The sequence below is a fragment of the Electrona antarctica genome (assembly GCF_951216825.1).
Source record: "Electrona antarctica genome assembly, chromosome: 10".
NCBI classification, from domain to species: Eukaryota; Metazoa; Chordata; class Actinopteri; order Myctophiformes; family Myctophidae; genus Electrona; species Electrona antarctica.
The window spans coordinates 22958748-22973008 of NC_136791.1; the positions used below are offsets into that span (position 1 = coordinate 22958748).

General features: G+C 42.5%; 1 protein-coding gene and 1 long non-coding RNA gene across 3 annotated transcripts in view; one reads left to right on the top strand and one right to left on the bottom strand.

Annotated features, from left to right (window-relative positions):
* Nucleotides 1-1487: 1487 nt before the first annotated feature.
* Nucleotides 1488-5471, top strand: znf503 (zinc finger protein 503). The gene is made up of 2 exons (XM_079512688.1): nt 1488-2083; nt 2494-5471. The coding sequence occupies exons 1-2, from the start codon at nt 1829-1831 to the stop codon at nt 3916-3918; spliced, it is 1680 nt and encodes a 559-aa protein (XP_079368814.1). The 5' UTR covers nt 1488-1828; the 3' UTR covers nt 3919-5471.
* A 3349-nt stretch (nt 5472-8820) lies between these two features.
* LOC306930902 overlaps nt 8821-14261 on the bottom strand; it is a 97161-nt gene continuing 91720 nt past the window's right edge. Inside the window, exons 7-8 of one of the 2 annotated variants that reach the window (XR_013790927.1) lie at nt 12390-12429; nt 8821-11661 (exon numbers count right to left, since the gene is read on the bottom strand). This is a non-coding gene — a long non-coding RNA (uncharacterized lncRNA). Of the gene's footprint in view, nt 11662-12389; nt 12430-12787; nt 13169-14261 lie in introns of those variants that run through there. The other variant, XR_013790928.1, reaches the window with a different exon arrangement.

Consider the following 14261-nt stretch of genomic DNA (forward strand, 5'->3'; position numbering starts at 1 on the left):
ATACATACATACATAGCCTACATACAGTAACACACACACACGGCCTATTGTTTGTTTTCCCTACATGCAATTTAGTCTATTCATTATTTGATTTAATAATAAATTATAAAATGTGCAGGTCCCGTCACTAAATAATACTTCTTTCTTGCTTTTATACAATTTTAATAAAATACTGTTGTGAAACTTGTGACACACTAATATAGCTACTTGTTGCCTATATTAGGCTATGCTATGGCTAACTTTTACTTATAGGCTATACTGAAGAGCCAAACTCGCATAGGCTATAGCCTGTTTATTTCATGTCGATAAGACGTTGTTTGGCGACGGAACGTAAGAGAAAGAAGTTGTGGAACTTCCAATGAAAAGACAGCCGACAGAATGGGACATTTTCTGTCGTAAATATATCTTTCGGTTGTCTATATAAGAACGTGATGATTCGCTCGTCCTATCCGTTCAACATTGTGTGAAAACAAGAGGAGAAGCATGCGAAGATTTGTGCGCCTCTCTCTCTATCTATGTCCATTGCCGGTGCATTTGCAAATTAAATCTAACATAAGAATGATTTATTTCCCCTAAATTAAGTGTCTCAGAATGCCTTCTCTTCCCATTTGTCCTTTCCCCCCCAGTCACACTGGCATGTAATCAGCTACAATAGCTGACATAAATCAAGGGCGGATTGACAGGAGCCTGACAAATAACTGATTGATTGCGGTGGAGCAGAATTGACAGTTGACGGAGGGGTGGAGATAGAAATAGAAGGGCGGTGTATATTATACTGAAAACATGTGACATTCACATCCCTCCATCACTACATTGGTCTGTTCCTGTCAACGCTTGTCTGTTTGGGGAATTCAAGCTGAAGTGGTTGATCTCGTGTTTGCCGGTGAAAAGGAGTCACTGTAACAGACGCGCGCGACTTGTACACTTATAGCCTACCACCAGGCATGAAGAGATTGTTTTTTTGTTTTTTTTAAATGTAGAGCAGATAGGCATGTTTTTATTTAATATTACATTCTATAGCCTCAATTATAGGCCGATATAGACTTGTGGAGGTGGTTGAAGTCGAACTATGTCTATATGGACCGAGGGACAATAAACCAACAGCCAATAAGCGAGCGTATAGGGCATAGTATCTCTCATCTAATCTCACATCAATTGGTGGTTTTTGATAGATTTATCGCTTGCGTTATGGTTCTGAATACATTGTTGGCTATACGTTTCCAAACGTATAACATAGTCCATGTCACTTGCTATTAGACATACCTTATTAAGCATAAAAAACTACCACAATCCTATACGAGTAAAATCGCGTAGAAGCGTTCACAGCAACCACAATATTCAGAACTATCTCCTCCCCCGAGCTGTCAAAATAGAGGGGCTTACAAAGAGGAGAACGTCACATCCCCTTGACCCTCCAATCACCTCAGGGTCCCATTTGATTGGAAGGCGGCAAAGGCTTTAATCTCGGACTAATTCAGCTGCTTTTGAAGTGAACATTTCGAGCAGTTCCTACTTCGGGAGTACAGAGCACGGACCTACAGGGAGACACGCTCATGGTGCGACAGACGACGGAGCCACGGAACCGCGATAACCTCGCACTCTCCTCCGCCTCCTCTTCCAGCCTGCCTGCCGCCGCGCCTTAACCGCTTTACTATTCGGATTATTACACTTTTTTCATTTTAAACCATTTTCAACCTTTCTTCTTCTTCTTCGTCTTCTTCTTCGAGCGAGAGAAAGCTTCGATGTTTCTCGGTTGTGTTTTTTATTTTGTATTAATGAATCCAATGAAAGCGTCACCGGCGATCACTAATTTCCTGAGAATTGGGACATGATCACATCGCTCTCGGTGTCTGCCCTCAAAAATCGTGATCTCTGTCTAGCCTGGGAAAGCAGGAGCAGGAATAACAGCAGCAGCAGCAGCATCAACAAGCCTTTTCCCCACTCCGCGCCCCCGTCGGATCCACTACGTCAAGCAAACAGACTTCCCATCAAGGTTTTGAAAATGCTTAGCGGACGATCGGGACACATTTTGCACCCAGAATACCTACAACCTTTGCCTTCTACGCCGGTTAGCCCTATTGAGGTAAGAATCACAACCATCACAGACTGAAAACATATAGGCTATAGTCATTAGGATATGCCTAATCGGCATTTTTTGTTGTTGCGATGTGACAAGATAGGCTTATCTGAGGCTGTTGTTTTTCCCTTGTGTGCACAAATCACTGAAAAAATAAGAATGTAATTTCAATGCTTAGAACTACAGTTCAACATACGGTATTATTATTGTAATACGAGGAGACTGTAGCCTAGTTTCTTCATTGTAATAGTCGTGCGTAATAACTAGCTTGTAACCTGCTATAGTTCTGTGTTTATAAACGGCAGGGAACGCAATATGCATTTTTACTCCCAAACAAGACGTGTTTGATAATGTGAGAGGGAAATTCGTGTTTTTTGACTGTTTATCAACCGCCGTTTCGTGTCTCGTCTTTGCAGCTCGATGCCAAGAAAAGTCCGTTGGCACTGCTGGCACAGACGTGCTCGCAGATCGGGAAGCCGGACCCTCCACCATCTTCCAAATTATCTTCCGTGACAGGATCGAATGGATCTAGTGACAAGGAGTCTAAATCCGGTCCTTTAAAAATGAGTGACATTGGTGTGGATGACAAATCTAGCTTCAAACCCTATTCTAAACCTTCAGATAAAAAGGACTCGTCCTCGTCTGTGTCGAGCGAACGAGAGAAGTCTGGTTTCCGAGTGCCGAGCGCCACCTGCCAGCCGTTCACGCCACGGACAGGCAGCCCGAATTCCAGCACTTCTGCCTCTCCCATGCCGTCGGAGGGCAAGTGTGGGGACAGGGACGACAAGAAAGAGTCCGATTGTAACAAAAACAGCACGACGGACGACTCCGGCACCAGGAGCCACAGCAGGATAAGCGTGAGTTGCGGTGGGATTAACGTGGAGGTCAGCCAGCACCAGGAGTCGACGCCCGGCTCCAAAACCTCCTCCTCGGACTCCTCCGTGACGTCCGTGTCCTCGGCGTCCGTCCTGGGCTCGGGAGGACTCGTGGCGCCGGTGTCCCCTTACAAGCCCGGGCAGACGGTGTTCCCCCTGCCGCCCGCCGGGATGTCCTACCCGGGCAGCCTGGCCGGGGCCTACGCGGGCTACCCGCAACACTTCCTGCCCCACGGAGGCAGCCTGGTGAACGCACAGCTGGCCAGCATGGGCTGCAGCAAGGCGGGCAGTCCTCTGGCCGGAGCCTCCCCGCCGTCCATCATGTCGGCCAGCCTGTGCAGGGACCCTTACTGCCTCAGCTACCACTGTGCCAGTCACTTAGCGGGGGCCGCCAGCGCGGCCCAGTGCTCGGCGCACGAAGCTGCGGCGGCCCACAACGCCCTGAAGAACGGCTACCCTCTCATGTACGGGACGCACCCTATGCACGGAGTTCACGCGTCGGCGCCCACGTTTACCGGACACCCGCTGTACCCCTACGGTTTCATGCTCCCCAACGACCCCCACCCGCACATTTGCAACTGGGTGTCGGCGAACGGACCGTGCGACAAGCGCTTCTCCTCCTCGGAGGATCTACTAAATCACCTGAGGACGCACACCGCCTTCACGGGCGCGGAGAAGCTGATCTCTGGATACCCCAGCTCCTCTTCGTTAGCCAGCGCCGCCGCCGCGGCCATGGCCTGCCATATGCACGGCATGCCCCCGTCAGGCCCCGGTAGCCCCGGGACGTTGGCACTTAGGAGCCCGCACCACGCACTGGGACTGACCAGCCGCTATCACCCGTACTCCAAAAGCCCCCTGCCAAACGGTGCCCCCGTGCCCGTGCCCGCCGCCACCGGCCCTTACTACTCTCCTTATGCACTGTATGGCCAGAGACTAACAACAGCGTCAGCGCTAGGATACCAGTGAGACAGAGGAAAAATAAAAACACACGTGGACTTTGAAAAGTTTATAGTTCTAAAGAATGCAAATATAAAGACTTTTATAAACAGCGCTCCACTTATGGACGGGATCCGTGGACTCAAACTGTATTTATTTAATGTCGGCTTAAAGCAGACGATAATAGCTGCAATGGATGATATTTGAGCAACTCAAAAAGTGCATTATTATGTTTAAAATTGAACTCTATAGGTATAATGTGAAAAACACGTTAGATTACTAATAACATAGGGTTCTTCATTTCGATGTTAATTTGAAAATTGCTATGATTGTATTGTTCTTATTTAATGTCTCAATTGAGAAGAAAATAATTTACATGCATGTTTGTTTCTTAAATTCCAAATTGTCCACATAATTTTAAATTGCCGTTATTTTTCAGGTGTATACCATGGAAAGAGAATTGGTATTTTTTTGTATGTATTCTGGAAAAATAAGAAAAAATTCTGTTCCATATTATCTTTGTGTGCCTCATTTTATAAAGCCTCAATTGTCACCCCATTTCAAGAAAGATTCACATTGAATTTATTGTGCCCTTGTCAATTTAAGAAACTGTCTTATTGAGAGGGCTATAGCATTAAGAGAATACTAGAATTGATATGAGCATTGCGTTATTTGTTTAAAACATTATCCAGGGGTCATTTTGACATTTGCCTGAAATGTGACACTTATCTCCCCCCTTTTGTTTTCATTGATTTACATATATACCAAATAATTGAATAGCTTTAAAATAGCTTTAAATTATGGGGCATATACACGTGGTAAAGTTTGTGTGTGTGTGTGTGTGTGTGTGTGTGTGTGTGTGTGTGTGTGTGTGTGTGTGTGTGTGTGTGTCGCTGAAAGGGCCTCTTGAATAATTGAATTTCAATAAATCAAAGCCCATATTGCTTGATATAGATGAATCTTGGCATTTTGTCACTATAGTGCAGGTTTAGACCAAATGCAGTATAATACACAATACTTGACCTGCACGAAAAGTGCAAATAATGAGCCATGCTGCACAGTCAGCAAACTGAACCTGTTAATTGGCACGGCAATAGTTGTTTCTTTTCTTTTTCTTTTTTTAAATTAATAGGGTATACGTTTTAAGTTGCGAACATTAATGCAGATGTTTAAATAAATGAATTCAAAATACGTTATACGTTAGTCTAACTGCGTTATGATTGCAAAATTGCCAGTTGCACTGAATTCATTTGATATTTGGCTTATAAGCCATGTAGCACCATGCAGATATTATTGTATTATTTTGTTTTTTGTATACACTATATAGTTCTCGCCTTGGTGTATGTGTATCGTCAGATTCGTCACCTATATATAGGGCTATGATATGACGTGTTTAACAATCGAATAATTAGATGTAGGCCTATACAAATTAGCTAGCCTACTCTAATAGTAAATAGCCTATACCATCCCGTTGTATAGCTATACTGAGAGAACTCTTTATTGAAGAAACATAATTAAGACCTCTCTGAGGCGTTGAGAGACGTTCCGTGTGTTTTCATTCAATATGTCTATAATAACACCGTGCACGTCTAGCCTCCTCATGCGTGCGTTTCATAAGTTAGTATATATATATAAATAATTGTAAAGGGCATGTAGGCTATAGGGCAGGCTACTATAGTCCACAATATTTTCAAGTTTATGTGCTTGCTGTTTGAAATGCTCAGGGCTTCTCCTATAATAAAATCACCCGTGTGAAGTGAGAAAATTATCAGACAAAACAAACATTAAACTCTGTCCATGTCAATGGCGTTTTTAATGTTTAAGGAAAAACAAACATTAAACCATATAGGAGGGGCTCAAAAATAAAGCTAAATTATCGCTATAGGGTCTTTTTTAAAGTGTTTTGTAAATTAATTCAGGTGCAGGCTTATATAGCTAATCGGTAGTAGCCACAGCCAATTAGGCCTATTCATATTCCATACATTTGGCATAATTTCTTATATAACGGAGTAAAGACATGCCCTGATTGTAATGTCATAATATAACGATGAAAATATGTTTTTTTCACCCCTCCTTTAAAAAAAAACACAACAACGGTAGACATACCGTTAGGCTATACTCGTACATTCTGTGTCAGAAGAATCGGTGCCTTGTTACAGACTGTGACCGCTTTGGCCTCCAACGGGGGAACATGACCTCGCTTTCTCCAAGATCAGCAACATATAAGGCATCAGCAACATTATTATGTACGTGTGTGTGTGAGAGGAGAGGAGGAAAGTCAAAAGTGGGCCTTCCTTGACACGAAGAAGAGCAACATGTCACATCTCTGTTCTAATGCCATCTGGTTCCCCCGAGCCCAACAAACTCCGCTCACTGCAATAGTTTCCCCACCACCACTTGTGGATTTAATTATTATTTTTAAATATTTGCAATCACCTGGGATACTCGCTGCCTATCCGCCCGAGGTTATTTTGGACATGACCTTATTATTAGATGTATTGTTTTAAGATAGTATAGGCTCATTAGGCTGCTCCCATCACGGCTATGCCATTTTTCTCCTGCCTGTCTTTGCACGGCAGTTAGTCAAAAAGAACAAACTCCTCTCCTCTCCTCTCTCATATGTGTGAGCCTGTCTCGAGGCCCACACGCGTTCTAAACTGATGTAATGACGGTGAAAGGGAGCAATTTCCATTTTTACCCACATCATGGTGGCTGTGTGCGCGCGGAGCGGAGGTCCCCGGTGGAAAGGCAATTTATCATGTGCCCCTCCCCCTGGTGCTGTCACTGGAGGAACAGGCAGGCACATGTGTGCATGAATTACCCCCCCCCCCCCCCTCCCTCCACCCACCACCCACCCTGCTCAGAAGACACAGAGGAGAGAGAGAACTTACAGGGGATACATACACAATAACACATGCAGTATTCACTTTGTTTATCACGATAAGACACCAATTTTAATGTATGCATTGCAAGGAGCTTAAAAGGAGCAAAAAACAAGTAAATAATACACTGAAATGTGGCCAAAGGGTGAATATATATAATATAGTTGTTTAAAAGTGATTACATTAGAATAGATCTAAAACATAATCAAAGTTACATTGGAGACAATTTGATACGATGATGTGCTGTTAGTGATCTCAAGTAGTGAATCCAATCCAAACCAAACCACTATATTTATAGTACATTTCACAACTCAATGTTTACAAAGTGCTGTACAGAAGGTTAGAAAGATACACTGTAAAGCTTAAACAAAGAAACAGCAGCAAAGATCACACAATAATAATGCAGAATGATTGCTATACATTATAGGCCAAGGTTCATATACAATTACAAACTTGGGCCAATGAGCTAAAAGGTTAAGTGAGGTTCAGTAGGCCTAATCTGTCCCAGTAAACATTAAGAGTGGCATGTCAAGGATATAATGTGTTTGTACAGATCAGAGCTGTCCACAGATGAGAATCATCCGCATTTGTAAACATATAACTGGGATGTGAAGGGAGAGGCCAGGGTGTTATGTGTGTCTTTAAAGCAGTGGTGGTGGAAAGTCAAAGTAACTACTTGTACTATGTGTACAATTTCAGGTATACTTTTACTGCAATTCCATTAATTGATAATTTAATACTTCTACTCCACTATATACAATCAAAATTGTACTGTTTTACTACATTTATTTGACAGCTTCAGTTACTTTGTAATTTTTTGATAAATAAATAATTAAATGATAAAAAAAAAAAATCTAAAATAGCAGAACTACAAGTCCACAACATGTAGCACTGATGATTCGTCACTACTTTTACATAAGTTAGTATGCTATATGGTATAGTAGCCTACTTTATTGTCAGCTTGCACTGTCATTTGTCTTGCGACCCAGTGGCCTTGTATGCAACACATATTCACATTTGACATGAAGTAAAAACCTACTTTTTATTTTACTTCGATTTCAAGTGGGCACCTTGGACATTTGGGCACCTCAATGTGAAATTGGCTATTTTATCCAAAATATTATAAAAATATATATTATAAATATGCAAGATGTGAACATGCACTATATACCTACATCATTATCAGACTTAATTTTATCCTTCAACTTATTATTTATGCCCCAAAATGACTGGATATACAGGTTTTGTAGCAATTGTAGAAATATTAGACCTTAATTGTCGAATGTTTAAGCATGTAATGATCATGTGTATACTTTTTTTTTACTTAAGACCATTTTTCAAATATTTGATTTTTCAACATTTTTGAATAAATAGCCAATTTTACATCGAGGTACTGCCCAGATGTCAAATTAAGCTGCCCACTTGACCCGTTTTTACATACGTACGTGCAATATGGGAGTATCTTCCACCACTGCTATGAAGCATCGATTTGATTATAAATAACTTACTTTAGAAAAATAATAACGGAAGGAAACCATGTGATATCACGATACCATTGCTGTTGGGTGGGAACTTTGCATGTCCAAAACATACAATAACTATTTGAAAAACATTTTAAAAATAGTGTTACTTGCATATGCGACACTCTTGTATGACAAACTATAACTATAATTTAAGGAGGGGGGGGGGGGGGGGTGCACGTTGAAATATGGAGACAACAACATACTGTAGGGGTAATATTTTGCATGAGGACACACACACACACACACACACACACACACACACACACACACACACACACACACACACACACACACACACACACACACACACACACACACACACACACACACACACGAATAACAAACAGTGAGAAGATATGACCAACTGTCATGATGATTCTAACCACAAAGAAAGGAAGGACACACACTTTAAATATATATTTTAAAGCTATTAAATTATTTGGCATGTAAATCAATGAAAACAAAAGGACATTTAAGTAAAATAAAACAATCACAGAAGTAACTGTGCGTCTCTAGAACTCTGCTCAAGATCTTGCATTAATTTCACATCCTTGCACTGGTGGAGTATAATGAGTATACTGTACATTTATTTCAGTATCTTGTTGAAATAAGTTGCGTATTTGTAGTTTTGGACACTTCGGACGTTCACTCCACAACAATTCAAAGACAAAATATTGTACTCTACTACATTTCTATAGTAAGGCTGCGGCAGCTACATTATGAATGAGGCCCTATTTCAAATATAGTGAAACTAGCAGATCTACAAGCTCACAAGTCAACATGCATCGTGATTCGACACGTTGAGAGCTTGTAGATCTGCTAACTATTTTTCAACTATTATTGATATTTATCTTTTTGGGGGAAATTCAAAAAACTAATAGGCCTGCAGCAACACATTGATATTAAAATCCTACTTTATAATTTATATTTTTGAACACATCTTTTAAAAAGCATTTTTAATGCCTAGCCTATTTTTTTTAAGCAAGTAGGCTACTCCAGCACTTTAACTCAAGCACAAATTTGACTGATCTACTTGCACAGTTGAGTAACATTTGACCATGGGAGTATCTATAGCCTACTTTGACACAAAGTACTTCTGGGTTGGTTGAGTATATAGCCTACTGTGTCCACCACAGCATTCCTGGGGGACGTTCACGCGTCCTGGGAGAGACATTGGAGCAAACCTGCCGGGACATCTGGCCTTTGGGTACATAGCTCAGGACGTGACTCACACACCTAACCCCGTATTCCACCCCTGCAGAATTACCACCAGTAAAGCTGTCATTAGTGGCACGATATAAAGACATGCCCTCTTCGGCAGTGGCAGGCCTATAGTTTGGGTAACAGCTGTGTCAATAAGGCGAAGCTGCTGTAACGCTCAGCGCCATGCCAAACATGCGTCAAAGAACCATGATTATATTTTATGTACAGTACGTGGCTTGTTTCATCAGGCTAAAGATGATGTTAAACCTATCAACCATGGGAAATACCTGACATGTCAATAATATCAATTTCTTTAGTCTTTATTTAGATTTTAGCTTTTTGTTGTTGTTGTTGTTGGTGGTCAGGCATCGTGCGGCTGACGTAGGAGCCGCACAGCTTTTCTACAAGTATGACTGCTTTTCAAGGGCCTCATTATTTGTGATAGATTTCTCATGGTTTGGAGGTTGGCGGTGTGCATGTACGGCCCCCACCATTATCTTGGTTTGCATATATGCCACAAATGAATGCACTGGTGCCTTTATCTCATGCTTTGAGACGCCCTCATACCGTACTATATAAGGTTGCACTGGGGCCAAAACACCCAGCTGCCATTATCTCAGCGGGTGATTTATGAGGACACAGGCTATTGAGATGTCCACACCTTTGTGATTGTAGTAATGAAGCTATAAAGCAAACAGCTTGAAGTGAAGCAGGGCCACAATGGTAATCAGCTCATAAACAGATCCAATGCTTCAGGCGGAACAACATTATCATGCAATCCCTACTTAATCTGCCTTTACTCGCACAGATAAAAAAAAAGAAGAAAAACAACATTGTCAAATGGTCACATGTCGTATCCATCTCCACTAAAGTACCCCGTTCTGACAGACTGATCCTAGAATGCAGTCCCCGACTGGGAGCTGTAATGGAGGTAATTTCATCCTCAAAATTTGTGCCAAGGCAGACAGGAATCCCTCCCAGCTCTTCTACATGTGGTTTCCCTCGTTGATTTACAAATGTAAAGTGCTCTTGCAGGTGATGTGAGCGATGTGAAATGGCAGTGTTGATCTATCCGTGCCACTCAAAACTCTTAACTGGTGAGACTCTTTCTTGTGCTCAGACAGCCTAATTGAGGTCATTTCTGTCTGCATGTGGGATCTACCGCGCACCGGGGTGTTTTAGTGTTCAGATAATTTGCCTATTTTCTGTTTCCGACAAAGAATATTTTATGGAAATGAACCCTTATTCCAGGCACCTTAATGGAGTATGTTGGAGAAGTATGCGGGCCAATGAGGTTGTTGTCTGTCATTGATAAATGTAAATAGCAGAGAAAATGTCACGGACGGGCTTGACACCAAAGGGCTTTTTCGCCTTCATTTGAAAATCGCCAGTGTCTCAGGACTGTATCTTCTCGAGGGCATTCCAACACGCGATCACAAGGTTATCCTAATTGTTTGAAGCTGCGTGAATATAATATCGGGCAGCACGTAGCAGATGTCTTGGTGCGCAGCCACCCAGTCGACTATCAAAGACAGAGTCATCCCAGTTAATTTGAGAACAAACCATTACTTTCAGAGCATTTCTGACAGGATGAGGTTTCTGTCCACCGCGTAATTGCTGTCTTCTGCCTTCTTCTCCCGTCTATGAGTGAACCCCGATGGCGTGTCACCAGCCTTACATGACAGCCCGTGATGTCATCTCCATGGGTGTGGACCGCCAGTCATCACTCATGTGTCTTGCTAAAGTTGATATGAGTTCCAGATCTCCTACCATGACTTGATTAAGATGTTAAGGACTAACGATGTTGATTAACAAAAAGTTATGTAACAAGGTTAGTTAATATGCTATGCTTGTCTGTTCAAAATCAGCACATAGTGCAGCTTAAAGGGACATTTCACCGCTGGAAGAAACAGCAGTCACTCAATGTTAATAGTATTTGTAGTAGATAACAGTATAGCACAAATTAAAATTTGCACCCTATGGCCAGAAAAATAATGAAGTCTGTGTGTTGACTGGATTGCTGAATTCCTACAATGCCCATAATGCAGTGCATTTCCCCTCCTTGTGCAGAGCGGGGAGGCTGCATGGAGGTGTGACTTTGTAGTCCAGGAAGGAAGTGAGACCATGTTCATGGCAGGTTTTTGGTCATGAACATGGCTTCATAACTAAAATATAAAAAGAAAAAAAAACACATTATACACATAAAAACCCCAAGAAAGTGTTTCTTGTATCCTAAACATCATTAAAATAAGCTCTGGTTGCAAAAGGGGTGAAGTGGCCCTTTAAGTATTTGATAATACATATTTGAAAATGTGTCCCAGTCAGAGCAATTATGACAGTGTCTGCAAGTTACCTTGGGGAGTTATAATTGTCTGTGCTGATATATTCTCCAGAGTTTCCTTGTTGGAGCCAAAGTGTGAAAACCAGCGATATATAACACTTATGTGATTTATGAGAGCTATATTTATCAAGTTGATATAAAGTATTCAACTATTACCAGCCACCACATTACTCCAGCGATTCATTGGTGTCAGCTGATGAAACAACATTCCACCAACCCAAACAACACAAGCTGCTTCCCACTGCATGTGCCTGTAGTGTAGTGTATGACGTTCAATAGAGACTTCTCCAAGGAAATAAGAGGAGAGAGGGACATTTTTCAACTCGTCCGCATGCAGTAAACGATGATGCTACGACGTATCACACATTGATCTGAGGCATTTGGGAGAGCCGAGCGTATTAAGCAGGGAGCGCAGGAGACTAATGGGCCTGACTGGGAGACAAATTGGGCCAGACATACAGCAACACAGCCCCGGGAAACGCGGGGGCCTCGCGTCACTTTTATTGCTTTAATGTATTTTAGTGTTAACTGTGAAATTGAGGCTCAAATTACCTCCGATCCAGCTGTTTCTTCTGTTTTGTTGTCTCCTGCCCTGCAGGAGGGAGAGACAATATAGTGAAAACATCATAGGTACCTACTGTATATAATGCTGAACAAGCAGAGGAAGAAGGGTTGTTGTTTTTAGTGGAAAGTAGGCAATTACCTTTTCGGGAATAGCATGCAAAGTGTAAAAAGGAAGTTTCAGAGAGGCCCTATAGTCTCTCAGGTAATATGATTGTATCATGGATAACCAGGAATAATGTGTAGATGAATGCTGTGTACTCTAATGACAAAAATGTGCAGTACAACCATATCCTCTGCTTTTATTGAGAGAATAAAAGACAAAATGTCTTTAAAAATCAGGCAGGCTTCTATTTTGTTTTTTATTTGACAGCAGTTCCTAATGTTATTGAAGCACGCCATACTGCGTGAGTGGCCTCGTGTCCGTGAGCAAACACCCGGCGCATTGCTTACAGATAAACTCTCCAGTTGCTCTCACTGCATGTCTTTCTGTATCACTCAATCTCTCACTTCATTTTGTTTTATGCTTTTTTTTCTCTTCCCCCGTCTTCCACTCCCACTCATCAACGTGGAAAATATCTGTTCTGTCTCTTCTCTCCTCCTCCAGTCTTCTTCCCACTCGCTTTCACATGTGTGGTGGAAAGTATTCTCTTTGTAGAGGGACCGAGGGCCGGGGCCGGGGCCGGCTCCCCATCCATTCAGATGCACCAGCAGGGCCTGCAGTGGATAAAGAAAAGGCTGCGTCGCAGGCTCAGCTCATCGCCGTGTTCCTGTAGTCAGACAGATATACAGACCGTCAGACAGCTCCACACAGCTGCGCGCCACATGGCCCGGGCTTCTGCCTGTAAGCTGTTATTGTCCGTGGCAGTGGACATAGTAAACACTTTATGCAGTGAGTTAAGACCTTAGAAAGGCCCTTGCATCGGTATGCCATGATGACTCCTCACCGCACATATGGAACCAAGTACAAACATGACATCATTACACTCCACCCCATGGGTGTTTTATTTTACCGATTTATAATAGCACGCTCCAGAAATGGATACAAAGTACCGTACTGTATATCACTCTTGCCCTCGACATGCTAAGACCGAGGCATTACGCATTATAATTAGTAGTAGTCACATATTCACGCAGATAGTATACAATTACATTGAAATGAATGCATGGCATCCCTTTGAGCTAGCATCGGGTGTGCGGCCATTTTATGTGCGACAGTAAAGCGAGGCTTCTTTTTTCCCCTTCTCCTTCTTCTGTGAATTGAGGTTACAGAGTTTGTGGAAGGCCAGCTAGCCTTGAGTCAGAGTCATAATGTGCTGAACTGCACCCTCTAGAGACAGACACGGTATATGTAACTCAAACGGTGCACAACAAACTGTCAGGCACCTCGGATGTGTGTGCGAGTCAGTCTGCTGCAGCTAATTTTCTTTAGGATTGAGTGTTACATTTGGCAACTCCTGTCAGGTATATCAGAGAGTTTAAGCATATGCTAGAAGACAGACATGCGTGCACACGCGCAGCCGTGCACACGCGCAGCCGTGTGCACACACACACACACACACACACACACACACACACACACACACACACACACACACACACACACACACACACACACACACACACACACACACACACACACACACACACACACACACACACACACACACACACACACACACACACACACACGAATAACAAACAGTGAGAAGATATGACAAACTGTCATGATGATTCTAAAACCACACAAAGAAAGAAAGGAGAAAAAACAAGTGAAAGGATCATTTGAAACCTTAGGTAAACCTCAGACAGTGAACACCCAGGTAATAACTGATGTTATGACTTGGCATTTGCCGTGACATG